At 40.1% G+C, this 27765-nt stretch overlaps 3 protein-coding genes across 3 annotated transcripts; 2 read left to right on the top strand and 1 right to left on the bottom strand.

Annotated features, from left to right (window-relative positions):
* Positions 1-68: 68 nt before the first annotated feature.
* On the bottom strand, positions 69-4131 carry fgfr1op2 (FGFR1 oncogene partner 2). The gene is made up of 6 exons (XM_014976449.2): positions 3880-4131; positions 2946-3082; positions 2467-2584; positions 2235-2377; positions 2034-2147; positions 69-782 (listed from the first exon to the last, which is right to left on the bottom strand). Exons 2-6 carry the CDS (start codon positions 3078-3080, stop codon positions 645-647), a joined length of 648 nt encoding a protein of 215 aa, XP_014831935.1. The 5' UTR covers positions 3081-3082; positions 3880-4131; the 3' UTR covers positions 69-644.
* med21 (mediator complex subunit 21) lies at positions 4129-8303 on the top strand. The gene is made up of 4 exons (XM_014976455.2): positions 4129-4240; positions 4615-4729; positions 5633-5733; positions 7690-8303. The coding sequence occupies exons 1-4, from the start codon at positions 4199-4201 to the stop codon at positions 7867-7869; spliced, it is 438 nt and encodes a 145-aa protein (XP_014831941.2). The 5' UTR covers positions 4129-4198; the 3' UTR covers positions 7870-8303.
* Positions 8304-12492: 4189 nt separating this feature from the next.
* Positions 12493-26733, top strand: LOC106909957 (serine/threonine-protein kinase 38-like). The gene is made up of 14 exons (XM_014976466.2): positions 12493-12880; positions 19321-19460; positions 19845-19896; positions 20207-20329; positions 20811-20894; positions 20974-21097; positions 21172-21326; positions 21414-21516; positions 21631-21692; positions 22313-22430; positions 22583-22706; positions 22841-22936; positions 23025-23116; positions 23421-26733. Exons 2-14 carry the CDS (start codon positions 19327-19329, stop codon positions 23543-23545), a joined length of 1392 nt encoding a protein of 463 aa, XP_014831952.1. The 5' UTR covers positions 12493-12880; positions 19321-19326; the 3' UTR covers positions 23546-26733.
* Positions 26734-27765: the final 1032 nt, after the last annotated feature.

Genomic DNA, 27765 nt, shown 5'->3' with positions numbered 1-27765 from the left:
ATTCAACATTTTGAAAGCAGCCAGACACACCAAATTTCACTTGGAGGTATCAGAGTAAATTCACACCATACTTCTCAGATTTTTATTTGTAAAACAAACAATGCAAAGCACTGTAAATGAACATATTTCAAGTAACTCATCTTATTTTTAAGCTAATTTATTTTGTAACTGTAAAAGGCTGATATTTACACTGTAGTTTTATTATTTTTTCCCCCATAAATAAAAGAACCTGAGAACTTCTGCTCCTTCTCCGGGCAATGTTTTGAGCAGACAAAGTTTCGCTTCCTGTCCTTAAATCCGTTGACAACAATAACAAGGAGTTGTGAAAGTAAGAAGTTGCGAATACACACACAACCACTGAAACCAAAACAGAGGCAGAAACAGGGGAATACGTGCTACGATTGTTTAGATGTTACATTAAATCAACATGGCCTCACACGGTTTGACCACTGTGGATTTATTTATATAATTCTGTCACTCATTCATACTTTAAAACGACGCAGGCTCCACACTGACACAAGAAAGCAAAACATTACAGCGACAGCAGACAGAGACGGGGCTCCGGTGGCGACATGCGGCAGGAGGCTTCGCCTTGAGGAGTCTGTGGGTGGAACGGCGGCGGCGGCCTGTAAAGGGGCGGGGCTCTAGCTCTTCCGCAGGCTGACGTCGGCGCTGGTCAGCAGTGGAGACAGCGATGTGTTCTCGGAGGCCTCTTCTCTCTTTAGGACGAGGAAAGCCTCACGACTGATTCCCAGCAGCTCTCGGAGTCCGCTGTTCTCCAGCTGGAACACACAAACACAGTCGGTTCCGTGTGTGAGAACTAGTAATGGTCTAGTCAAAGACTGGAGTTAAACCTTACTAACATGGTGTGGTAAGACCTTAAAAATGCTTTTTGTGTTTGAAAATCCTCCTGTGTGACTGGATTAAACCATAAGAAAATCATCTTTTATTCTTTTGTGCCACTTAGAGATAAACCTGCTGGTGTGCTTTGGATTATTGACCTCATGACCTCAGCTTAAGGTCATGACCTCCTGAATGTACATTTTCATTCAGTATTGTCTGACAGAAAGCGGAACATACGGCCCAGTCCAACAGAAACAAACAGAAATCTGGTAACGTAGGTTGAACCATCTGGTGTAGACGTGCACCAATTAATCATCAAAAATTATACATACATGTATTTATTATGTAATTATTTATTACAAGTGTTGATCTCTTTGGGAACAATATGTTACTTATTTTGTATTTGTGTTAACTGTGAAATAAACTATTATTCAGATTCTCTTGATTTTGGAAGAACAGCGATTGGATGATATTTACATGTGAAACTGATATCAACTGTTGTCGGCTGACATGTGCGCAGCCAACAACGGTCACCCCACTATTGCAAACTTAGCAACTTTACTGCTATATTTAGCGACTTCTTAAGTGAAATAAAAATGGTATTGTTCAAAATCAGAATCTGAAAATCTGTCTTTTAAAAGACTGCAGTCAGTGAACCCTGAATCTGGTTCCGCTCCCTCTGGGTATTATGGGTAGCTGCAGCTTTCAGCAAATTTAAGACTTTTTAAGATCTTTTTTTAATGCCAACTTGAATAAAAATTTAAGACACAAAAAACCTATAAACATAGTGGATAATTGGGGGATGATTGGAGTCAGTGGCAAAAACCAACTTCCTCCAGCCAAATGATGATACACTTGTTCTCATGATGAACACAAAAAAACTAGATGCTAACTAGCAAGGGTATATTAGCAAGTAGTTACCAACTGCCTCCAGTCTCAGAATGTGATAAAAACATCTGTGTGAGACTCAAACTTTCACTTGACTGAAAAGTTTGGCAAAAAAAAAAAATACATTAAGGTTTGAATGGCACTGGAACAACATTTAAGATCTGTGATTAGCATATTTACATTTTTGAAAACTAATTCAAGACATTTTAAGGCTATAATTTTAGAAACATGCGTTTTTAAGGAGTCACTCTGGTATAAAATACTTGTAAAACTAAGAATTTCTGAAAGTTGTCCAGCGTTACCTCTAGCTGTTTAATCCTCTCCTCGTCTTCACAAACCCGGCCTTCGTCCACCTCTATCGCCTTCCTCATCACCGAGGCCATCTCGTTTATTTTGTCTATGTGCGCCTGCATTTCCTGGAAAGAGCAGAAGGACATTCAAGTTCCATACATTTTTTACGCATGTTTCTCATCAGCGGATCAGCTCTAAGCAGGTGTGCTGACTGTGGTGTGCTGCTCTTTCAGCTGCGTGACGATGGCAGGGTCCTCCCTCTTGCTGGCCATGAGAAGCCTGAACACCTGCTCCCTGTACTTGGTCATGATGAGCTCCAGTGCGGACTGGTGCTCCTCCAACGACGTTCGGAGCTCTGCAGGAGGAGAGGACACAAGCTTGGTCCTGTTTCTTATAGAATGAGGCCGAGGACACAGAATGAGCGTGAATCCAGAAGTGTTTTACCTTTGTTTTCCTGTTGGAGTTCCCTGATCTGACGGTTTTCCTGCTGGATTCCCAGGACCAGACTGGAGCGAGGTCGATGTCGTGCAACCTGGTTAAGAGAATCGATCTCCTCCTGGTACTGGCAACAGGAGATCACACGTCATCAGCTTTTCATACAGCGCTGCAGCAAACCGTTATTTTAGTAATCGATTGTTCTGACGATTAATTTTGCAGTCTTCTTTTAAATCATGACTATCTCTTTCACCATTTCATATGTACACCAATGTTCACAGACCCATTTGTTCTGGAGAATGCACTATATATAAAATATGCTCCAGCTTTCTGGGAGAACACTGCGCCCTGGTGGCAGCAAGTTTAAAACCAACTTGTTTTATGAGAATATTAAATAAAAGTTATGGAGTTAGGCCGCTTTTCTGAGTGAACCCCGTCATGAATGAAGTGCTTTTGGTCATTCAGCCAGCAACACACTCGTGTCCTACCTGCTTCATGGCCTCCACCCGCTTGTTGAGGGAGGTTGTCTGTTCGATGAGCATCTCTGCGGCATTGTCGTGGTTACGGAGTCTTTCTACTAACGACTTGGCATCTGCCAGAACCTTCTCTAAAGAGCAGTTCATACCTGAGGAGAGACGAGTCGTAGTCAGAACAAATTCAGAGAAGGTCTGAAGAGATCACTCTAAAATGAATTAGTTAGGACAATTAACAACAGAGCCATCTACATGTTCAAAACTCACTCTTTTCTTGGAAGAGAAACATTATAAGTTGTTTACTAAAACCGTTTCTAATTTGCTGAACTATATGATCTAATAAAGAAAGATGGAATCAGATTCTAGAAACACAGTGAAAAGTGCAGGTACAGCTCAGTACTGAAAAATATCATTAATATATGTTACAGTCATATCCAATTTACTTATTTATCTATCCGAGAGCTATTAATATAGTTGTAACTCATAAGATCATTTTAACTTTGGAACAAGCTCAACTGTGCTCAACTTGTTACTACCTGTAAGCCACAATCATTAAACTAATCAGAAATAATTTTACACTGTGTCTAATGGGTTTATACGAGTTTCACTTTTTGAACTGAAGTACTGAAATCGCCATTTCTATTATCAAATTTTAATCTATCTATAATATTTCAATTTAGAAATATCAACTTGTTTTATATTAATATACAAGACAGCTCAGCATATTTTACAAAGATAAAAACTGCTATTCTTAGCTTATTTTAACTACCTCCTCATTTTCTGACTTTAGCTGACAGTTGCTAGGTATGCTAACTAAACTAATACCATCTAGCAGTGGTACAATACACTAAACAATTAATAAAAAATGTTTGACAGCAGCCCCTGTTTTTGCTTATTGTTCAGTGCTCATTTTAAACAACAGGAAATATGTAAAATATGAAAGTCATACCTGAAGAGCTCAAAGTGCAAGTAGACGCTAGTGTTAGCTAGCCTCTTTACTTCCTGTTGACGTTTGGTGGCTGTCATTAGCTACACACTAAAACTGGTCCCCGGCTGAAGTTCTGTTGTGGGCCCGTTCCCTTCGAACACGGACGACAATGGAAGCAGACAGAAACATTCACATTAGCTCTGTTGTCAGGCGACGAGTCAAGAAGCCGCTTTCAGCTACAGCAAACTGAACTCTTCCGAAACAGCCCTGTCTACTTCCGCGAGAGTTTGCGCTCACGCTCTCGCGAGAGAGGACCCGATTTCCTGTAGTGACAGAAAAGATGGCGGATCGGCTAACGCAACTTCAAGACGCAGTCAATTCGGTTCGCTAAACTCTCTTTTTAAAGAAGCTGTAGAAAACGGACATTTTTTGTGCTTATGTGACGAGAACTTGATAGCTCTGATTAAATAAGCAGTAATAGCAAGTAGTAACTCCTCCAAAACTACAGTATACGTGACTTTTCAAGCTATCTAGCTGCCACAGCTAACCACTAGATGCACGAGTCTATGGTTTATATGTAATTTACTTAGAAAGTATATTCTTCTTTACATGATTGGCACATTTGAATATCATATCGTGTTGGAAGCTCTACTTAGACTCGGTTGAAGCTAGGTGGCGCTGAATCGTTGGTGGACTGCAGCGTTGTATTGAATGATAATCTAATCGATTTCTGTATTGATTTTGTTTCTGCTGCAGCTCGCTGATCAGTTCTGTAACGCCATCGGCGTTCTGCAGCAATGCGCTCCACCTGCCTCTTTCAGTAACATCCAGACGGCCATCAACAAGGATCAGCCTGCAAACCCCACTGAAGGTTGGCTCAGTACATGTTCATTACAGCCTCACAAGCATAAGCTAACACAGAATAGTGTTTTAAATATGAAGCTAAATGAAGTAAGGTTTTCTACGTTTTATTTCATGAAAGCAAACATAAACAAATCTAAAAGGTGAGGTGTGTCTCTACCACATTCACATATTTGGTGTTTTTTTTTTTGTTTGTTTGTTTGTTTTTTTTCCAAAGTAGCTCAAACTCAACCAGTTTGGAGGGAGGACATCTGTAAACACAAGTTTTCAGATCTCAATTGGACTTTGACTAGGCCATTCTAACACATCCACATGCTTTGATCCAAAACCTTCTTCTCCAGCTTTTTGCTTCACTGCGGACCGGCTTTGTGAATGATAAGATGTTGGCTTGGCTCTGCTGAACACAGGATAATACTTCTGCTCCACAGATATCTTTCAACCTATGTGCAGTTAGCAGCAGTCGTCCCGCTGCTGCTAACTTAGTCACTTTGTCACTATATTTGGCGACTTTTCAGACAAAAAAAAATTGGAAACGACTGATCAGAAATTTTAAAAATCGGCTTTCATCCAGAAAACTGCAATCAGTTCACCCCTTAAAATTTACTTCTTCTTTTGTTTTGTTCAAAAGTAAATCTTTGATAGTTTATTTTGATAACAGAGCATCAAATAAATGAGTTGACTTCCTCTCTTGCTGCCTCCCCACACTAATAAAATGCAAGTGTTCTCAAGTGTTTTTAACAATTGCAAAGCCACAATGAGGTTTGTGGCTTTATGATCCCAAAATGTGATTCTGCAAAAGGTTTAGACTGTGTTGAACAAAAATGCTCCTTTGCACACTTCATTAACGTTTACAGATTTTTTTAGTTTTTAGTTTACAATGTTTTTTTTCTTTTTCTCTCTCTCTCTCTTCCAGAATACGCTCAACTGTTTGCAGCTCTGATAGCCAGGACAGCCAAAGACGTGGACGTTCTGATCGACTCTCTGCCCAGCGAGGAGTCTACGGCGGCCCTGCAGGTCAGTTTTAAACAGGAGTTCGCGTGCTGCTCATTCGGTCTAGCACGAGTGTCTGTATGTCCAGGAAATAGATTAACTCGCTAAAAAAATAAAAACTTTAAAAAAAAAAGTTATTAAAATGGCAAATATTAGTTTGTAAATGTTGAAAGAATATAGTAAGCTAATTCCATCCCAATAGTTCTCTTTTTCCCGGTTTAAATTGAATAGGTTTAGCGTTACTCATCGCTGTTTTGGTTGGAGATGTAGCTAGCACTACCGATCCTAACATACGTCGCTGCATGGCAGCGTAAGCAACATGGCGATGTGTATGTGGCAATATTTTATTTAAATTTATAAAAAAAACAACCAATCTACAGTATTTTTACTGTGTTGTTTTTACATGGAAAAATAAATATTTCTCAAAGTTTATTGTTACAACTAATCGTGGATCCCATTAAGGTTTCTGGTGGGGATTTCCAGCTTTTGGCCAGCAGAGGGAGCCATCTGGGTTGGTTTCCATTTAGGTAGCCCCAGAATCTGGGAGGGAAATAGTTTGTTCTCGACTTCAAACCAGACTTCAGTTTTTCTTCTAAATATTTTCATTTTGAAAATGCATCAAAAGTATTCATACAGTCAAAGTTCACCATGTTGACTGTTGTTCTTCAGAGTATCACTGATGCTGTGTCGTTCTTATCTGATCAGTACTTTGAGTTTTTCTACCTGCTTTTTGAGATGTAAAGGTTCTCATGTAACACATCACTAAGTTGTTGCCAGACAGTTGAGGAAAAAAATTCTTGTGAAATTGGATCCAGTGAAATGTTCCTTTTTTTTCTCTCGCAGAGTAAACTTTTTTGATACGAGGTCACTCTGTGCAACAATCACTCTGCAAAATTTGTATATCGTTATGCCACTTCCTGGTTGTACAGCTGCTCTTTGTCAGCCTCTGTTTTGGCTGCTTGTGGATGGAATTAGCCTCGCTGCTAACGCGTAGCTCCCTTTTCTGGAAGCGCAGGGATACATGAGATCCAACGTGAATGCCTGAGCCTTCTGGGGTCGCTGGGTAAAAATAATGCAAGTCATGTGAGCATGTGCTTGATATATTTATGGAATGACTACCAAGATGGCTAAAAGAATCAAGTTGGGATCATGCTGTAAGTATGCTGGAGCTCTGCTTTTGTGTCCTGATGGTAGCCTTCACCAGCAAAAGGCTTTAATATGTAAAATGTAGATTTATGTTATGACTGTTTCCCAAAACAGTCATAACCGCCTTCTTGAATTCATGTCCATATAAATAATTATTCAATTTTATGTTACAAATCAACAAAAAGTAAGTGCATAATTGTGAAATGGAAGGAAAACAATACCAGGTTTTCAAAATTTTTACCAGTAGAAATCTGAAAAGTGTGGCATGCATCTTTATTCAAAACTTTTAATCATATAACTCTTAATAAAACCAACTCTAAGAAGCATCGTTTGTCTTTGTAGGAGCAACCAAGGCTGCATTTCAGAACATGAGCTGGATCGTCATGTTCTGAAATGGCCCAGTCAAAGTCCAGGTCAAAATCCAGCCAGGACAGACATATCACAAAAATTTGGTGTATGTTTGCCACATTTAAAAAAAATAAAATACATTACAGGCTATTTGAACACAAGTATTGATCTCCAAAATTACAATCAACCAATTGGATAACAGAACAAACAAAAAAGAAAACATTTTTAATAATTCCTTTTTTTGACACCAGTGGGTTATGTTCTGTGTTTTAATGCACAGCACACTGTTTAAGATTTGTATTTGTAAAATAAAATATAAATCCAATGTACCATTTGTCCTTCCACTTCATCATTATACACCACTTTGAGTTTTTTCCCCCCACATAAGTCCCACAAAAACACAATTTTAGATCCTTAACTCTTAAGTAAAAGAAGATTAAAATCCGACGCAGCGGTTGACTCTGCAGCTCTGTCACCTGTCGCCAGGCGGCCAGCCTCCGTCAGCTGGAGGAGGAGAACCACGACGCGGCGGCTCGTCTGGAGGAGGTGGTGTACCGCGGTGACATGCTGCTGGAGAAGATCCAGAACGCGCTGGCTGACATCGCCCAGTCGCAGCTGCGCACCCGAAACGGAGCGCTGAGCCAGCCTTCACCGGCCGAGTCCTGACGTCTCGTCCTGCCACCAACGGACACTTTTTTGTTTTTGTTTTTTTCCACACGGCCAATGTTTATTTTTCAAAAACGTGAAGATCTCTCCACTGCCAAACGTGTGTCTGGGATGAACAAGACTAGACTCTCCTATATAGTTTAAAGTTAAAAGCATTATTTTGAAATCAAATAATTGAAGTCATTCTGAATTGTGTTTTTCTTATTTATTTATTTTTTTGGCTGGCTTAAGTAAAAAAAAAAAAAAAAAGTTAATTCGGACATTCACCCTAGCAACACGTCCACTGTTATATATGTAGATTCTATGTTGTACATTTCATTTGTTGTTTTTTTGACAATATTATGCTTTTTGACAAATGTAAACACTTCAGTCTGCTTTGAAAAAGGTTACAATGTAAATATGTGATTAAAAATACGGAGCAGCATTTCCACTAACAGCCTATACTTTATTTTAGCTGATCTCATTTATGTCCAACATAAATACTTCATGGATCAGGTCTTAATAGCATCGGGGGGGGGGGGGGTTTGTTGTCTTTTATAAATGAATGATGGGTTCACTCCCACTGTGCTAAACGACAAACTTCAGAGCTTGAAAGCATGTTTAATGGCTTCATATGTTGCATTAAAATGCCTTTGAGAGATGGCTTCTGTTTAGTATCGGATCTAACATCTCTCATTATAAAAAATGGCCTAAAAAGACAAAACAAATCTACAAACCTATGTGAAAATGTCAGGTTTTAGTGATGCAGCTTTTCTTTAACAGCCTTAGAAAGTGAATAACACCTTACTCTAATACTTTTAAGTTTGTCTCATCTGTGCTGCCCGAAGTCACAAAATAAGTAAAGTTAAGGTTACGCATTGTGGTAGTCATGGCAATTTAGGGGAATTTACACCATTTGAACACCAGGAGGCACTTCTGTAAATATGTTTTAAGGTAATGCCTTCTTCTGTGTGTGACATCATGGGGGAAAAAATCAAGACATCAGGAAGAGAACTGTTAAGCTCCACTATTCTGGTTCATCCTTATTCGATTTTCAAATGTCTAAAGGTGGTACGTTCATCTACTCGGTTGTGTTCAAGTGTAAGCTGTATTGGAATGGGCGGCCATCATGCCGTCCAGGAAGGAGAACCCAGAATTTAACCAACCATGTAAATAACCTGGCTGAAGATAGTGAAGGTGTCATTAATCCACAGTGAAATGAGTTCAATACCAAGATGTGCCAATCAGAGACGAAAAGCCAGGTCACAATATGGAGCGAAACACTGCAGACAAAGACCATTTTTAAACGATGCTCTGTTTTTAAAGACCTTTTGTTAAAATAAATATCGTTGCATTTACAAGGAAAATAAATATTGAAAGGTTGAGAACAGCCTCTCATCTGTAAGGTACAGGAGTGGCAGCATCATCATGTGTCAACGTTTTGTTGTCAGAAGAATTCCTGGCGCCCTTCACAAAGTAAAATCTAGGAAATGTAATAGAAACAATTTCATTTTGGCTTTTACCAATACATGTGGAAATACACATTGACCTAAATTAGGAAAAAGTTCATGACAAACTAAGAATAAAAAGGTTGCATATCTTTTATCATGTATACGTAAATATCTGGTTACAGCCATACATTCAGATCCATCAGATCCATCACCAGAAGATGGATGAGCAAAAACAAAAAAAAAAGATGATATATTTGCAGAAATGGTAAATTTACCTAAATCATTGAGCCACTTTCTACAAAACTTAAATACAATAACTAATGGCTGTGTTTGAATCAAAATGCACTTCAACAATGTTTTAGTTTAACCATATTAATGAGGTGGAAGCGTTTGAAAATGACCTAAAAATTAACTTGTTTTTTTACATCACAAAAACCCTGCAGTGATAACAGGTTTGTATTCTTTTTTATATCCTCTGAATTGATGTGATTCTTTCCAAGTTGTTGTTTCCTAATATACAGGCGGGCATCAACTCGTGACTTTTACAGAAAGTAGAACAAAAACTTACATCATGAAAGTGTGAGAGTTTTAGGGAAGTGAGCCCTTATTTTGGTAGATTTCATAATTCTAAAGGGGCAAAGCAGAGCTAGAAAAACAAACTGCTGAGAGGGTAGAAAAGGAGAAGTAGACAGATGAGACTATATCTAAAATTATTTCAATTTTTAGGGCTTTAATTTCATTTGATCCAAGAGGCTTACAATATCTTTAGGTGTTCCTCAAGGAACTGTCTCTGGTCCCATCTCCTACTTTTAATTTTTTTTTATTTTAAATTAGCTGAAATTATCCTTATCTATCCTTGCATAAATCCTTCGGTTGAGTGTTTTACAATTGGCAAAAATATATATAAATGGGATTGTTGTTGCCAAAGACTTTGCTAGCAAAATGCTATTAGCCATCAATCTCATCTTCAAGCATAACGTATTAAAGAATTAAAAGAACTTTTCCCTCCAAATCTTTGGTATTGTGGATCTCAGCAGGACATTCCAGGTAAAATAAATGTGTAATAAAAAACAGATGATCAATAAATGCAAAGGGAATTGGTAATTACTTTATTATTAAAACTAATAAATTTAATGACAACCTTTTTACATGACCCACTGATTATTGTGGGTCAGTTGAGTGTCTTGAATCCGTTTAAACCTGAACTTCACGCAGCATGGGCTGCAGGCCAGAAAATGCACCGGCCAAATCTAAATATAGATGCTGTGTCACAGCTCAGTGGGCCCCATTGATACGAAAAACATAAAAACAGCCTTGTCTGTTGCTCACCACACCCAGACATGCTGGCAGGGAACACCCACCTTTCCTCTATCCCGCGACGTCACAGCTCTAACGGTAAAAGGCCAACCAGCCGTCCAAATAAGGAGATTTATGACAGGAAAATGTTAACGTCCACTCTTAACTTGCTGTGTGCTTTGTTTGGGTCAACAGAACTGGGTTGTCAGTGATACGTCTGTGTTTATCTGTGATTCCCAGGACTAATCAGGTCCATCTTTTGTTGCTCCGTACACATCTGTCCTAAAGACCTTTGGGATGTTTTTTTGTTTGTTTGTTTTTTTACAAGGAAACATCGAAAGCAACCTTGATAGAGTGGCTGCGCTCCCATTGGACCTTTAGAGGAAGTAGGCTGGTTTCCAACTGGCTTTCTGCTTTGCACTTTGATTTAAACTGAAGGCCTAATTTTTATTACCTCGTTTAAAACAATGAATACGTTTGTAGTCAGAAGTGTGAAAGTTCTCCGAAAATTTTCTCATAATGAAAGTCTTGGAGTCTTATCGTGGTTTATGGTTTTATTCCTCAGGTTAATGTACACAAAACCTCCATCTGGTGTAACTGCCTTACTTTTACAGTCAACGGCAATAGTCATACATGTATAATCAATCCCTGATCTTAATTTGCCGTGTCATTTGCAGTGCCATGAAAAAAATGCTCTGTCACTCATATTTTATTCATATATCAAACAGATTCTAAAAACAGAAAGCAAGCTTTCCAACTACAATTTAATTGATTTTGTGAAAAGAGAGCTACCCAAACTGTTATTTGTTTTTCAATTAAGCCCCAAGCTAAGTCCATAGAATATTTTCCCGAAAGTCTTTGTACTTGCCAAGAAATCGTCAGCCATTTTCTTGGTATTTTGTTGTTTTTGTGTGTGTGTGTGTGTGTGTGTGTGTGTGTGTGTGTGTGTGTGTGTGTGTGTGTGTGTGCGTGTGTGTGTGTGTGTGTCTGTTTTTTTTTCTTTTTTTTTTTGACTAACTGGGTGAGTAGTTGATGCAATCTTGCTTTAATTTAGGTAGGCTGGTCTGTGGTGGGAAGGTTCACAACCGTTCCACATTTACTCCATTTGTGGTTGATGACTCTCACTGTTGTTGACTCGAGTTCCAAACCTTAAAAAATGTCTTTGAAACTCTTTCCAGACGTCTAGATCTTTAGCTTCAGGAACAATGTGTTGCCTTTTTAGCCTATTTCATGTGTTGTCAGACATATTCTATTTAAATGATTTCTTCATTCTACACATCTAGCATTAATAAGGCTGGGATATAGCTAATAAAATGTAAATGAAAAACATATATCAATCAAATGTTAATACCTGAGTTAATAAAGGAGACAGTTACCTTTTCACATAGGATCAGATTGGGTTATTTTGCTTCATAGGTGAAAATAATTATTTCAAAACTTAAAAAAAAATATTTACTTGAACTATTTTATCTGATAGTTTTTCAAATAGTTTGAGGATGTGAGATATCTTCAAAGCAAACAGTGAAATGATATATTAGGTGGAAATCTTTTCAGCACTGTAAGATGGAAAAACGATCCCTTTTTAAATTATGTATTGAACTTAAACACAGTGACGCCACATTAGCTATTTTTAGCCGGGGTCCGCAAAACCACAGCCCCCAAAATGATGTAACAACGCTCACAACTGGAGGTAGTACAGTATATTCTTCATAGCTGCCTAGAGGAGAGCAAGCTAGCCGAATAAACCTGCGTCCGTTGTGTGACGGCAGAGGCACTCTCATTGGTTGAAGCACCTGCTCCTCTACGTTGTGTCCGCGTCGTGATTGGCTAGAGGAAAATAAGTCGGGTTTCGGACGCCGCTGATTGGCCGACACTCACGTTTTTCATGTCGACGTGTTTGCGTTGTCAGCCCAGAGCGTCTGATGAGCCCGACGAGCTCAGGAAGCAGCGGTCCCTATTTTATGTTTTGTAGCGACTGAAACGGGAAGACTGGTGATATTTTGAGGGGGTCGGGTAGACAGCTAAAGACGGTTAAATATTTTCTAATAATTTTAGGTTAGGTTGCTGCCAGCGACAGAAGAGCTTTGTTATGATTTTGGCGTTGATACCGGTGATGTTTACTGTTCATCCTCATAGGTCTCTGACGGATAGCCAATATTAACTGGTTCCTCCAGCCTGAAGCTGCCTATTTATTAGGCACAGACCGGATTATTTTACATATTTTTCCCTTATATTGCTGTGTGCTGGCGGCACGCCAATAATTGACTCTGGAGCAGGACACGGAGGTAGGTAAAATACAATAAAATGCATGTGAAATGTAAAATACACCATGTTAATACTGTCTGAACAGTGCTTATTTGTAATAGAACCTCCATAAGGTAAGGGCAAGTTTATTTTGACGTCAAAGCAATTTCGAATGCCTCTGAAAATAAAATAAAATTAAAAACACAAGAAAAAAAATGAACAAAATCCAAAAAGAATAGCTTTAATTCTAGTTTGAAGAAGCTGGTAGGTTAGTTAAGCAATAACAATGACTGCTGTGTAACATTATGCCTGATGCACTCACTGATATTATAGATACATTAAGTCAGACACTATAAAACACTGTGGGCATGAGGGTACTCAAATAGAAACTTGTATCATCAGCATATAGTATGAGATGTAATCTTATGCAGTCTGAGTTCGAGGAACCGTGTGGATATTACATAAAAAGTGACCCGAGAGTGGAGCCTTGAGGACCTTTGATCTACATGTGTATTTATGGATGTAAATAACCAGATGCACGCAAATGCAGTTGTATCTCAGACAGGATGATTTTGATAAGGTGTTGCAAAATGTCGTACACAAGGGCCTGAGTCATTTTCTCACTTAAAATACCTCAAGTTTGCAATACAACGTTAAGTACTAAAAGACCAATTTTATTTAAAACAAAAGCAAATCAGTTCTACTCCAGCTAAAATAATACAGCATATTGATTATTACAGTTATTTAAGATAACAACAATCACTGTTTTTAAGGGAAAAAGACAATGTCTTCTTTCAGCCAATAGACTGTGGCTGACAGGAACAATTTATTAGAAAATTTTGCATATTTTTTTATTTATTTATTTTTTTTCGAGGTTTTCTTTTTTGGTTTAATTTGTGTAAATCTTGATTTTGGCAGCCGGCTCATCCCTAAATAAAAGTGACCCAACAACAAAGCCTTGAGGAACCCCACATGCAAATATTTTTAGAGTTAGAGATCAAGATTAATAAAAAACATAATGCAAACACATTTTTGTGTCTAATGTATAAAGAACACAGACAGCAGCAGAGCGTTGTCAGGGTGGCGTTGTTCTGGAGGAGTTGCAGAACCATCTGCTAAACCAAAACCTGGTCAGGTACGTTAATGTAATTCTCTCTGCAGGTCAAAATCTACAAATGCAAACTTAAACATGCATCATTCGAGTTAAAGCAACTGTGCAACACATTCAAAATGTACCAGATATGTTTGTTGTTCAACTTGGTTAGAATCTGAAATATGCCTGTTTCCTGTTGCTTTTGTTGTGGATGAATTACAAAGTTGTCATTCCTGAGCATAAGCCTAATAATCATTGTCTTATTAAATGATTAAGGACTCTTTTTTTTTTTCAGACAGCAGTAGGTTGGGTTGCATGAAGCAGGTCTGACTGATGATCATTTTCTTGTTTGGGTGTTTTGGGAGTTTTTGCTCGTGTGAGCTCGTGTGTGTTCTCAGTGGCGTCACAAATGAGTCGCCTCATTCAAGACGGAAAACAGTGCTGTAAGGGTGGAGCGCGTCTGACTGACTGGAGAATTTTACACATTCTGAGAAATCCGGGTTTTACAAGGATAAAGGCCTTTTTGTTCGTTTTGTTGTATGTTTTTTTTGGGAGGGGGGAAAACTGCTGTGAATTAGATTCAGCTGGTTACCCGTAAGCCGGTGGATCTCAGCGATTTGAAGAAGCTTTTTAAAATCCTGTCAAAAAGTTGTTGCACTAGATAATTCCCCAAGTGTCAGCACTTGTTACAGGGGGAAATACTTTTTAATCTGTGGGACTGCTGCGGTTCTGCAGAGTAACCAGAACAACCGTCTTGTTGCCATCTTGAACAAATGGAACTGTTCCGTCAGAGCAGTAATGCCGTACCCTCCCTGCTCCTGTCGTTTTTAGTTTTAATGGGCTGCTTCAAGCTTGCATGCTTGAGCTTCTAAACAGTCTGCTTGCATTCATAATGCCTTCCTTGTTATTGCCTGAGTGGTGCAGCCTTGTTTGTTTAGCTACAGGGTGGATCTGGTTAACTTCAAGCCAAATTCAGTCCCTTCAGATGGATTTAAAGGGCCGTGCAGCTCAGCTGGAGTGCAACTAGCTTACAGCCGGTTCATTTTCTACATCCTGCTGGACCCAGGTCGTCCATATAACACCTTCTGACCAGTTCGTAACCATTTCCACCTGTGTGTCTTGCTTCTTCGTATGGGTTTTGAAAATATATTTGCGATGCGTTACTGTTACATATTTACTATGTATGTAACAAGTCTGTATGATTAGTTTCAGTTTTTGAATTGAATAACTGAAATAAATTAACTTTTTAATGGTTTTCCAGATTCCAGACTTTCTCAGGAAAGTTGCTCACGAACTTTCTCAGGAACGAAGTTTAGATGAGTGAATAATTTAAACATCATCATGGCATGTCAGCGGAGCTAAACTGAACGCCCAAGAAAATGTGTGCAGCCGCTGTTTACAGTTGAATCATAACTAAAAAAGCCAATCTGACCTGGACCCGCCCATGTTGTTTTTGTTACATTATTGTTCTCAGTTGAAATGAAAACATCAAAAATGGAGGATTTCTGTAAAGGAGAACACTTAATGCAAGGTTTTTGTTACCATAAATACACGTCATGGTCTTGTATGTGAAAGTAAATGTATTAAAATTTAAATTTCAAACATCATGAGCTGACTTTGAATGCATTGTGAAGGGTTTGGTGGATAAATAAATCCCTTTAGATACCTGAATGTAGAAGTTGCACAGTGAAAACTAAACCAGAAATGTCGGACCTCACTGATTGGAAGAAAAGCAGGGGAAGAGTGGTAGCCTGAGAACACGTGGTTTGGTTTGCTGTGGGAGGAACTGGTGCACTTCACCAATTAGGTTGTATCACAAGGAAAGAACATTTTCTGGAAAAATCGAGACAACAGCTGAAGACTTGGGCACATTTTGTCCTCAAAGCGGATCGACGTAAACACGATCACAACACAATGCTTTGACCTTTAGAATTCTGCATCTAAAAATGAACCGAAGTATAAAAAAAACTTAAACTCCAAGTATAAATAATAAAAACTAAAGAATATTTTACTAACAACTAACAAAAACTATCAAACCGACTGTAAAGACTAATTAAAACTTACTGAATAAGACAAAAAGTCACAATGAAATAAAACTAAACTATTAGTGGACTTGACTCAGTTACACCAGTTCTTTCAGGAGGAATTGTTCCAAATTCCATAATAACCATTCTATTTTACTCAAGTCATTCAGTTTAAATGTAATTCCACTCATACAGCACATGCAATAATCAAGTTCTACCCGGACTTACACGTGGCAGGTAAGAGCCATGGCTGTTTTCATCAAACAATGCTCAGACCAAGAGTAAACGGTGGAAATTAAACAAGCTGCAGCAAAGAGCATCATATTTCTTTAATAAGCAGAATGATATTGATCCCAATAATGAATTTTCCTCCTGCAACGAGTTACCAGAATTCATAGGGCTGCAAAAACCGGTAGCCCTCCTAGAGACACACTGTCTGCATAGGAAGTTAGCATACATTACGCAGTGCATTACTTCCAAATAAACCCATAACCCGGCCTGGAAAATCTGTCATGCCACAGCCAGTCGGTTACACTTTCCTCATTATGTCAGTCTGAAACGCAAGCCGCTCCGCTAACGTGAATGAGAGGAAGGTACGCACTTCTCCCCAATGGAAAGAAGCCATAAGGTTTTCCCAAACGTCACTGCATGCGCTCGCACTAGCTGCGTTTATTTGGCTCGCGCAGCCAGGATCCACCTAATGAGGAAAAACCGGAAACTGTCGGCGGCGGGCTCGTAGAAAAACAGGCCTGGGGTGAAATGTTCCCACTGTCATGGCTTCTGATGTGTTGTGCATTATCACCAGAAAAAACGAAGTTCCCGAGCGCCAAATCTGGTTCTAATGGGAAACTATGGATACCTGGTTCTTCAGCATGAACTGTGGTGTCATCTCCACCTTTATCTTCACCAAACTGAAGATAAAAACAGTAAGCGTATATTTAATATTATCTGTTCAAAAGACCACGTCCCACCGGGAGGAGGTGGGACGAAGACCCAGGACACGCTGGAGGGACTATGTCTCTCGGCTGGCCTGGGAACACCTTGGGGTTCCCCTGGAGGAGCTGGAACAAGTGGCTGGGGAGAGGGAAATTTGGGCCTCCCTTCTGAAGCTGCTGCCCCCGTGACCCGATCCCGGATGAAGCGGAAGAAAATGGATGGATGGATGGATGTTCAAAAGAAAGTACATTTTCTGGAAATAAAAACAATGAGCATGATTGCGAACAAGGGCCGCAGAGGCAAGGAGGACATCTGCCATCTTGTTTCTACTCTCTCTGGGTATTGCGTATCGCCCCCTGTTGATGTGTTGATGACACATCCTTCATTCCCAGTCGACAGATGGAAACGGGCATCGTCTCTCACCAAAGCCTGTGTCATGATTGGTAGAATATCAGATTTTTCAATTTATCGGCCGGTCTCGAGCAATGATTGCCCAAACTGAAAATTATTCAATTCCAAATACAACAGTATTTGTTCCAAAGTAAGCAATTTGTAATATTTTTGTTACATTTAGAAAATGTAAACACATTTATCTTGAAAGGAAAAGAAAGGGTGTCATAATTGGATAAAGGGCTCAGTCTTTCAAAGAAGGATGTAATGAATATTTTTTTTCATGACTTAGCCAGACAGCAGAGAAAAGCCTAGAAACCGGCTGTTACGGCCACAGCTTCCTTGTCGGACCCTAAATGGTTGCATTTAGCACCTTTCCTGCCAGCTTTGTCCCCTCTGCTGTGCATTAGATGTGGGCCTCATCGCTCCACTCCCCTCAGAGGCCTCCGCTCTTCCACTCACCTCCCTCAGTCACCAGCATCCAATCAAAACGGCAGGATTTTAGTTCTTCTTGTATACTGACAACCTAAACCAAGGAAGAAGAAGAAGTGTTGGGCTGTGCTTCTTTCTTACAGTAACCCAGGTTGACAAAACTCAATGAACCCTGAGCCCGTTTTTTCCTTCCAAATCAGGGACTTTGCAGCAGTGATTCAGAGATTTTTCCCTCAGAAGTCAGGAAGTGTCCTGTTGTTGAGGGACCGTCGGGGCCGAAACGGGAAAAGGGCTGGGGGAATAGACGAAACACGGCTCCTATCTCCGTCCTGCAGGGCTTGTTTAATGTCTTTGTGAGCTAATCTAACCCATTCACGCCTTTCTGATGGCGCGCCGCCAAATGTTTTAGCGATATACACGTCCACCCTCGTCCCTTTTTCCCTCTCTTACGTAACGTTTGCATAATCTGCTCTCATCAATATTCAGCTCCTTCAACAGGAGGAAAATTCAACTTATTTCCTTAGTTTGTCTTTTAAGCAGTCTTGTAGTCTTCGAGTTGGGTTTTAATTTATGTAAAATAGAAAAGCAACAATTATTTATGCTGCTGCAAAAATAATGCAACATACTGATTATTAATGATGATATTTTATTTTTCTTACTGCAGCAAAAAAAATTTAACTCAATTTAAATTCTGATGATTCTTTTTTAAGGCTGATTTTGTTTTTTCCATTGCTTTTGGCTATATTTTATTTTTTAATGTCCTGTATTTGTCTTTGAGAGGGCGAACTTGCACTGTTATGCCATTATCGACACAATATTTGAAAATGGTCTCAAGCCAACGATATTATCGCAATAATTTCTGCAACAATTTATCATGGTGACTATTTCAGAGCAGGGCTGCACCGGTTGCAGTTTTCTTTTTCACTGATATTTCAAAAAGCCTGACCTGCTGATGCTGATGTTAGGCAGATAAGATCTGTGAATACGATCAGTTTCTCATGTAAAAACTGACTGATTTATCAGCTGGCCTCATTATGATTCCACCATCCTCTTTACACTCTAGTCAACAGGATGTTTTCCCAATAGTGTCATCAAGATCTTTTTGATTAGCATGTCTGTTCATGGTTTGTTCACCATTTTTTCCTCAATACTCAGGTGATTTTATCATTAAAACTGATGCCGCAAACACTTTTTCCCTGTATTTGAAGGGGAAAGGGAATCATTTGGCTGTCAAATGTGTTGCCGGGTTTTCTTTTTTCTTTTTGGACCTGCCCTGTTTAAACGAAGACCATCAAAATTGAAAGAGTCCACTCTATTCAAACTTTTAAATGTGCACTCCTGAAATAAAACCTCATGGGCCGTGAGCCATCCAGCATGTGACTATCTATTTCATGCAGGCAAAAAAAAAAAAAGTATTTCAGCGAAAAAAAAATCAGATTTGAGCATCGAGACGTGCTGTGTGAACGTAGCCTAAACACCTCTACACTGTAATCCAGTGCTCCAAATCTCACAAGCAAGTGCCCTAACCCGTTCTCGTGGTAACCTGCCAGAACTCAAAACCTGCTTCCTCCTCAACTCATCTGTTTGTGTTTTTGTTGTCCACCAGGATAGCATGGCCATGACGGGAGGGACGGCAGCTGCCCTTCCCATGAGCAACCACACCCGGGAGAGGGTGACCGTGGCCAAGCTGACACTGGAGAACTTCTACAGCACCCTCCTCACGCAGCACGAGGAGCGGGAGATGAGGTAAGCCCCCGGACGAGGCTTCCAAGCGGCTGACGGGAGAGTCGCTGAGGCTAAACGGAGCTGTTGTTTACAGCATCGAGTTTCACTGCTCGGGCTCGTAGATAAGGCAACCGTCCCCGAGACTGTGTGAACAAAACAAACGCCTGTCACTCTCCTGTTACCTGAGGGTTGATCTGTTGCTCAGGGAACTCCTGTAGGAGACACCTGAGTCTCTGTTTACACCAACACCCTACATTAATCGCTCTCTGGAAGCTTCCACTCCAACAATTACATCCACAGGCTTATTTGGAGGAAACTAGAAACTGGAAATGTTTTATCATGTATGTTTACTGTGAGTTTTATGCTTTGAATGACCTGTTTTATGTGGCGTCTTCCTCATTTTAGGCAGAAGAAGCTAGAGAAGGCCATGGAAGAGGAGGGTTTGCCTGACGAGGAGGTACAAATCCAACTTTTTCATGTTCTTTTATATTAGATCCACAAATTTCAATAGATTTATTGGGATTTTATGTGATATTCCAACTTATAATAGCTCAGGATTTGTATTTTTTCCACAAATTAAATCCAGCACAATCAACTGGCTTCCTACGTTTTACATAAATTCAGCTGTAGATGAACTGAATAGACAGTAAAGATGTCCAAGGGGCTGGATTACTTCAGACACTGTACAAACACGAAATCACCTCAGAAACCCAAAATTGTAATTTTTGAAGCCACTTGGCCAACTCAGCGTCTCTGTACCATTGCAGAAAGTGATGCGGCGCTCCCAGCACGCCCGTAAGGAGACGGAGTTCCTGCGTCTGAAGAGGACGCGGCTCGGCTTGGACGACTTCGAGTCTCTAAAGGTTATCGGAAGGGGAGCTTTCGGAGAGGTAGGCCACATTTTTTTAGTCCAGAAATGGTTCAGTGAAACTAAAAGTCCAGTTAGTTCAATTGGTGTGAATCTTGCATAAAGAACAGGGATTTCCTTGTTTCAGTAGATAACTTTTCATCAAAGAGGACAGAAGTCACATATGGGGTACCCCAAGGCTCAATCCTAGGACCCCTCTTATTCAATATCTATCAGTGAAATAATCAAGTTTATTTGTATAGCAAATTCCAGTAACAAGGCAGTTCACAGTGCTTAACACCATAAAAACACAAAAATAAAGTCATAAAAACATCATACAGTCAACAATTGAGAAACAAGATGGCACTTGAGGATATCAAGTGATCAAGTGACTTGACATCATCAAAAGCAAATCTGCTATTGGTTTTCACAACTATTGACTACATGATGTGTTTGATTTTTTTATTCAAAAAACTTGAATGACTGATAAGTTTAAATAAAACAAGACCTTTTTCTTCGTCTAGGTCCGTTTGGTGCAGAAGAAGGACACAGGACACATTTACGCCATGAAGATCCTGAGGAAAGCAGACATGCTGGAGAAAGAGCAGGTGACTCCTGGTTCTGCCGTTCTAAATGCAAGATTACACCCTGCTGTGTTCTCAAGTTCATGGTCGGCTCCCCCTGCAGGTGGCTCATATCCGCGCAGAGAGGGACATCCTGGTGGAGGCAGACAGCGCCTGGGTGGTCAAGATGTTCTACAGCTTCCAGGACAAGAGGAACCTCTACCTCATCATGGAATTCCTGCCTGGAGGTGCTTACCCCATTCTACACATCATCCGATGATATTCGATAAGCAAGAAACATCTCCTGCCCTTCTGTTGCCAGGCGACATGATGACGCTGCTCATGAAGAAGGACACCCTGTCGGAAGAGGCCACACAGTTCTACATCGCAGAAACGGTCCTTGCCATTGACTCCATCCACCAGCTGGGCTTCATCCACAGAGACATCAAACCTGACAACCTGCTACTGGACTCCAGGGTCAGAACCAAACGCATGACCCTCAAACGACTCCAGAGTTGTACGGTTCGAGGATCGTAGTGTCACTGAATGTCCGTTTGCTTCCAGGGTCACGTGAAGTTGTCTGACTTTGGTTTGTGCACCGGACTGAAGAAGGCTCATCGCACGGAGTTTTACAGGAACCTGACGCACAACCCACCCAGTGATTTCTGTGAGCCACATATCAGTCATAAGTAGACTGAACCAAATATCAGTAAAAGCAGCAACATGTAATTGAGATTGTTCTATTTTGTTTTGCACAATGCTTCTCTTCTTTGTTCCCCAGCTTTCCAGAACATGAACTCAAAGAGGAAAGCAGAAACCTGGAAGAAGAACAGGAGACAGCTGGTACGGATCCTTCATAGACTGAAGCTGATGTGTAGTTTTGGTGTTTTCATGCATTCATCCTGTGCAAATGTCAAATTTGATCAGTTCTTTTCCAGATGGAGTTAATTTAAAATCGCTGTCTTCCTAGCATGGTTTCACATGTTGTCTATACATTTCAAACCAGATATTTACATACACTGAATAAAAAGACACAAACATGTTTTTCTCACTGTCTGAAGTTAGATCAAACTTTTATTGTTTTAGTTTAGTTAGAATTACCAGGTTTTTTTCTATTTGCTAAATCCCTGAAAATATGGCGAGAACTGCTTTTTAGAATTTCTCTTTGTAACGTCATACATTTTTAAGACAGATAATACCAATGACACAGATAAAAACTTTTTAATTCAAGGAAAGTTACAAAAACATTTCTAAAATCTGTTCTCACTGAGGTTTCTGGCATTTAGCATATAAAAATTATCTTTGTAATTCCGACTAAGTTAAAACAAGAAAAGTTTGGTCTGTTCAATCGATACGATGAACTTAAAGGGAGTGAGTCGGACCGGTCTGTTCCCTGCTTTAGATGTGATTTTCATATCTTCCATTTAGAAAGCTGGGTTTTGAATGTTGCGGCTTACTTACAGGCTTATTCCACTGTGGGAACGCCGGACTATATCGCTCCTGAAGTGTTCATGCAGACAGGGTACAACAAGCTCTGTGATTGGTGGTCTCTGGGCGTCATCATGTATGAAATGCTCATCGGTAAGAACAGACTTCTTCTTGGTGTTGTGGGATTGATACACTTTACGTTTGAGCTCGCTCTACGACTTTAAGTAGGAGTTCAAACCTCTGTCGATGGTGCTGAGGCGTCACCGTCGTTTCTTCTGTCTGTTGCGTGTTCGGGTCGTTGGCAGGTTACCCGCCTTTCTGCTCGGAGACGCCGCAGGAGACCTACAGGAAGGTCATGAACTGGAAGGAAACGCTCGTCTTCCCACCTGAAGTCCCCATCTCAGAGAAGGCCAAAGACTTGATTTTAAGGTTCAAACATTGACTTTTCTACATTCCAGTCTCACTGGAAGATCAGACCCCGAAACTGGATGTGCTGTCTTTTTATAAGTTTTCAGTTCTGTTTTCGCTTTTCACTTTTCATTTTCTGTTGGCTGTTACTGAAGGTATTGCACTGATGCGGAGAACAGAATCGGAGCTGTGAGTGTAGAGGAGATCAAGAGTCATCCATTCTTTGAGTCCGTGGACTGGGAACACATCAGGTACAAACAGACGTGCTTTTCTAAACGCGGACTCACTTTACATGAAACTTTTATCAGAAGACAGAACACCTCTTGTCTCCGTCCACAGGGAGCGACCGGCAGCCATTTCTATCGAAATCAAAAGTATTGATGACACTTCAAACTTTGACGACTTCCCTGAATCAGACATCCTTCAGCCAGGTTTGTCATATCAGATGTCTCATGTTGACCAGTTATGAGAGCCTATTTTTGTTTATATAGTAGTAAAACTCAGTTTTACAGCGGCTCCTCTCTTCACACATGCATGAGGTCACCTCTGTTGTAAATATTATTATTATTTAACTGAAAACAAAGTGAACTTAAAGGCACAGTGTGAAGAATCTGGTGACATCTGGTGGTGATGTTGCAGAATACAACCCTGACATCACTCCTACTTTCCAACATTGGATCTTTATCACTAGCCTACCTAAGTCCATTGAATAAATTTTCTGTGTGTTTTGAACAGCCAATGCAACAGAGCCTGACTTCAAATCAAAGGACTGGGTGTTCCTGAACTACACGTACAAACGGTTCGAGGGCCTGACTCAGCGAGGCACCATCCCCACGTACATGAAGGCAGGAAAGGCCTGACACGCTCAAGGGAAACAAACACAGAGACGTTTAACGGACACAGGGTCGGGCCGCCAGGCCCCCGCCGGTTCCTGCGGGCCACGCCGGTGCCGCGCCGCGACGTCGGCCCCTCAGCCTAAACGTAACCATCATCACAAGTTATATAGGTCCGCTCTGCCGCCAAGAAAACGCCCCGCCGGAAGGAGCTGGGAAACGATGGAGCGTCGCCGCATTACCTCGGTTGTTTATATTTCACGTGTGCTGTCTCTAGCCATAGCTCTCGGGCCAGCTCTTTGACTAGGACACTAATTAAGCATATCTGCATGTCCAGCTTAAAAGTTGACGGCAGGAATGGGGCTTGAATACGAATCCCTGCTTGCTGCATCCTCAAGTTGATAGTTGATACACTGGCGGTTACATTAACACAGCTGCAAACTGAAGTCCGCTTAAAAGCTCTCAACACTGTAATCAAAATCTGGTTGACTGAAGAGAATCAGAACTACTGAAGCACACACGCTGCTGTGCTGCACGGAGAATTCCAGCACGATTTCCAGTGAGTTTTATAGTTCCGACCTGAAGCAAGTTCCGTTTTTCGATTTTGATATTGATGTTCGGTTTGTCGCCGCCTGCTGTTGCAGCGTAGGCGTTAAAGTGTTTTTAATCGGAATCTCACAATCGGTCTTGCCTGAAGACATCTGGAGTTGTCTATATCTTGTGAGTTTCACTTTTTTATCTTTTATTTGGGGTTTAATTGAGCGTCCTCTGTTTAAGTTATGTAACATCTGAGGATGGATATCAAAAAAGTAAGAGCATCACATTGGGGGTATAATATTTTAGGAATATTATACCCAAATCCTGCTGGAATCCTCCTTTATAAAGGTGGTACACTGGCGTACTGTCGGTTAGATGCTGTAACTCCCTGCAAAGCAACAAGACGAAACTCATAATTCTTCTGCTTAGCATCTGTTGGTGTGAAGCATTGCCAAATAGCTGTGTGTCCTTTTAAGATGTAAAACGGTCAACTTAATGAGTCGCAGGCTCGGCCTCTTGCTTCTTAAGTCAACAAAACATGCAAAAGTGCCTTTTTAAGTAGCTAGATGTATCACTGTAGTTTAGGAAACATTAATTAGGAGGCATTCATTAAGATTAGATTAGCATTAAGCTGATTGATTTTGAGAGAAAAGTAAAGGGGCAGCTTGAATTATATGTATAACAAAAAGCAAATATATAAGCTGGTGTCTTTTCGGTGATTTATGAGGGTTGTGATAATACAAAGGCAGGTTTTTATGGACGAGACAATAAAGCCGGAGACTCTTTAAGCAGTAAAAATGGAACTAAAGTAGGTCAAAAACAGCATGAGAGTGATCTCTCTAGGTTTGGAGTTTTTAATTTTTCATTTTATGTCCATCGTAGGATGCGTTTCAATACTTTTTTTTTTGATCCCTCTCACAAGCACGCAAATGAACAAAACACTCCCCCGTAAAGCCAGTCTTTAACCATGGAGTCTCAGAAGAGGAGACTACAGAGTTACCAAAGAACTCTAATCATCACGTGCCGTGGTTCGAATGTAGCCGTCGCTTATTCTGCACTTAACAGGAAACTACCTTTGAAAAGGAAGTCATTTCCATTTACTAAACTTCTAAAGCAAAATGTGCGTTCGGGCAGTGACATTTCAGTGACATTTCTTATAAGTCCGCTAAGAGTTCTAAGAGAAAATCTATAATTGGGAAGTGTACGGAAGATTCCTAGCTGTTTCTGAAGGCCTCTGCTAGAAAAGTAGTTCTTCAGCATTCTGATCATTTCTCTGTAATGCCCCCGTGTTAATTCTTTTCTTACATTTTCTATGTAAGTAATTTATTTGTCGAGCTACAAATGCCTTGGCCGACTACACTCGAAAATGCTACACAACGTTGGACTGATGAGGGTTTTAAAGGCAGATATCTGTATATTTTTGTGTTATTTATGCTGCTCGTGTTTTTTTTTAATGTATAAATTGGCTTTTTCCTTTTACAGACATTCACTGTATTTTAATTGGCTGCGTTTTATGTGAAATCGCAGCCACTGATGTAAACAACAAACAGAAAGAAAGTTCAGAATCCTATGAACGTCCACGGACATCTCTTATGGGTATTAAGGTTTGCGAGCCCTTTTTTTTTTTAAGTAGACCACAAAAAAATGCCGTAAATTGGTATGTAGATGATGTGATTGGTAAGGAGCAGTGGATTCAGGAGGAGAGAGAGCGAGTTTTACCAGGCAGTTGATGGAGGACCCAACAATCTGTAACAGTGGAAGAAGGTCACCAGACACAATGAGTGCTTTGTGTAGGCAATTGATGACATTGGAGGTTGCATTGGGTGTTTGCTTCGAACCAGGTGCAAGTTCCCAGCAGTATCACACAGTCAAACAATCTCAAATTGGAAAATTCAAACCTCTTGGTCAGTATCTGGTAAAGTTTCCCACGGAGGTGTCTAAATCAGAAACAAAAACTGCTTCCAGAAAACTCTGGGAAAACAGTGAAGTGACTTGAAGACTGACTAGGAAAGGGAAATTTGTTCATGAAGTGGAAGATCTCTTTTTGTGTTGTGAGGTGATGTGTCTCACTGTTTAGTGTCAAATGTCTGTTTTGTGCTAGGATTGACAGTGTTTGTTTTATTTATCATGAAGAAGAAAAACGGAGGGTGAATAGTTGCGATACGTGCTATATTTCACTTCATACAGCCACACTTGACATGAAATCCATTACGGTGTCACTTTAACTAAAGGGATTCTTCAACGAGGTAGTAAAAGGTTCAGGAAAATGTTTCTTTTTTTTTATCAAGCAAGACAATTCATTTGCGATGGACCAAACCAGTTTACTGCCGAGTAACAAACAGTCTTCGGCAGATTATTAAAGGGTAATGCTGCATGTTTCATTTTTGTCAAGAGACAATGAACGCAACTATATCGTATGGTAAAATCAACATAAAAGCCGAAAAGGTGAATGATCCGTATTCCCCTCCCTGTTGAAGGAAGACCCCCCCGGTTCCACGGCTCAGAACTGAGTTATGATGTGTACATACTGCAGTAGACACTTGGAAGGCTACTGTCTGTGGAGAAGAGAAGGGGATGCTCATTAATATATTCATTCATGTTGCTGAGTTTTTTTTTTATGTTGATACACTGTTCAGAAATAATAAAATAAAAAATAAACACTTGAAGTTTTCAATGTCTTTACTGTTCTGGGAAATTCCTTTTTTTTTGTTTGGCACAGGCCATGTAACAAACACCACTGTCCAAATTGATACAGCTGTTAGTCTTTTCCTTCTTCATCTCAACTGTTAAAACAAACTCACTCTAGTCAACAGGGATCAACAATGTGATGTGGTTTAACTTAGCCTTGTCTACCGGGTCATGTCTCCTAGTATCTCTCTTACACTTAAGTCCTAAATGAATTACTTGAGACTTAATTTGAACCCTTTCTACCTTCTAAGCAATGACAATAAACAGAAACCAGGTTCCAACCGAATGAAATGAGACCGTAATCTGTAGCAGATGAAGTTTTCGCAATGAAGAATCAAAACTCTTTACTTTCTCCTTGTTGAGCCACTAGGGGGAGCTCTTGGCGAGCTTTTATTTCATTTTCTGTTTGTGAAGACCTTCTGAAAGAATGAATGGATAAGAACAACTTAATCCAGGCATGGTAGAGATTCAATTACAAAATCAAAGTAAAATCAAGCATTTATAATCGTTAATCAATGCAACTTATTTTATAAATAGTGGTATTTTCAAGTCAGTAGTATTAAAAAATATTTTCCCAGACAGATTTCTTGTTCTTTAAAAGACACCGTGTCCCAAGTTACCGTATGTAGTAAACCGGCAGCTATGAGAAAACGCAGCAGACCTCCATGTGAGTCTTCAATATGTTATGTCAAGAATTGGCCAAGAATTCACGCTGTCCCATCCCACCCTGCAAATCTAGTTAACCGGGTTTCTCTTAATCCCTTACCCCCATTTAGGAAACTGGGTTTCTGGTTTGGACCACGAAATCAGGTTACAACAGAAAGCCAACAGCAAGCGGGTTATTTGCGCACTCAAAAACTCACCTCAAGGAAGAAGTGATAGGGCCGTTATGCTACGACCCTGTTGTTATGACCCTGTTGTCATGGTCTTATTCTGTGGTATCCAATTTTCAGTTTAGCTGCGGAGAAAATTAAACGCATGAAGATGGAAGTAACCTTTAGGGAACACTGAACACTGATAAA

This window comes from Poecilia mexicana, unplaced genomic scaffold (genome assembly GCF_051168715.1).
Source record: "Poecilia mexicana isolate PSO_F unplaced genomic scaffold, ASM5116871v1 scaffold_23, whole genome shotgun sequence".
NCBI classification, from domain to species: Eukaryota; Metazoa; Chordata; class Actinopteri; order Cyprinodontiformes; family Poeciliidae; genus Poecilia; species Poecilia mexicana.
This window is presented reverse-complemented; position numbering and strand designations above follow the sequence as displayed.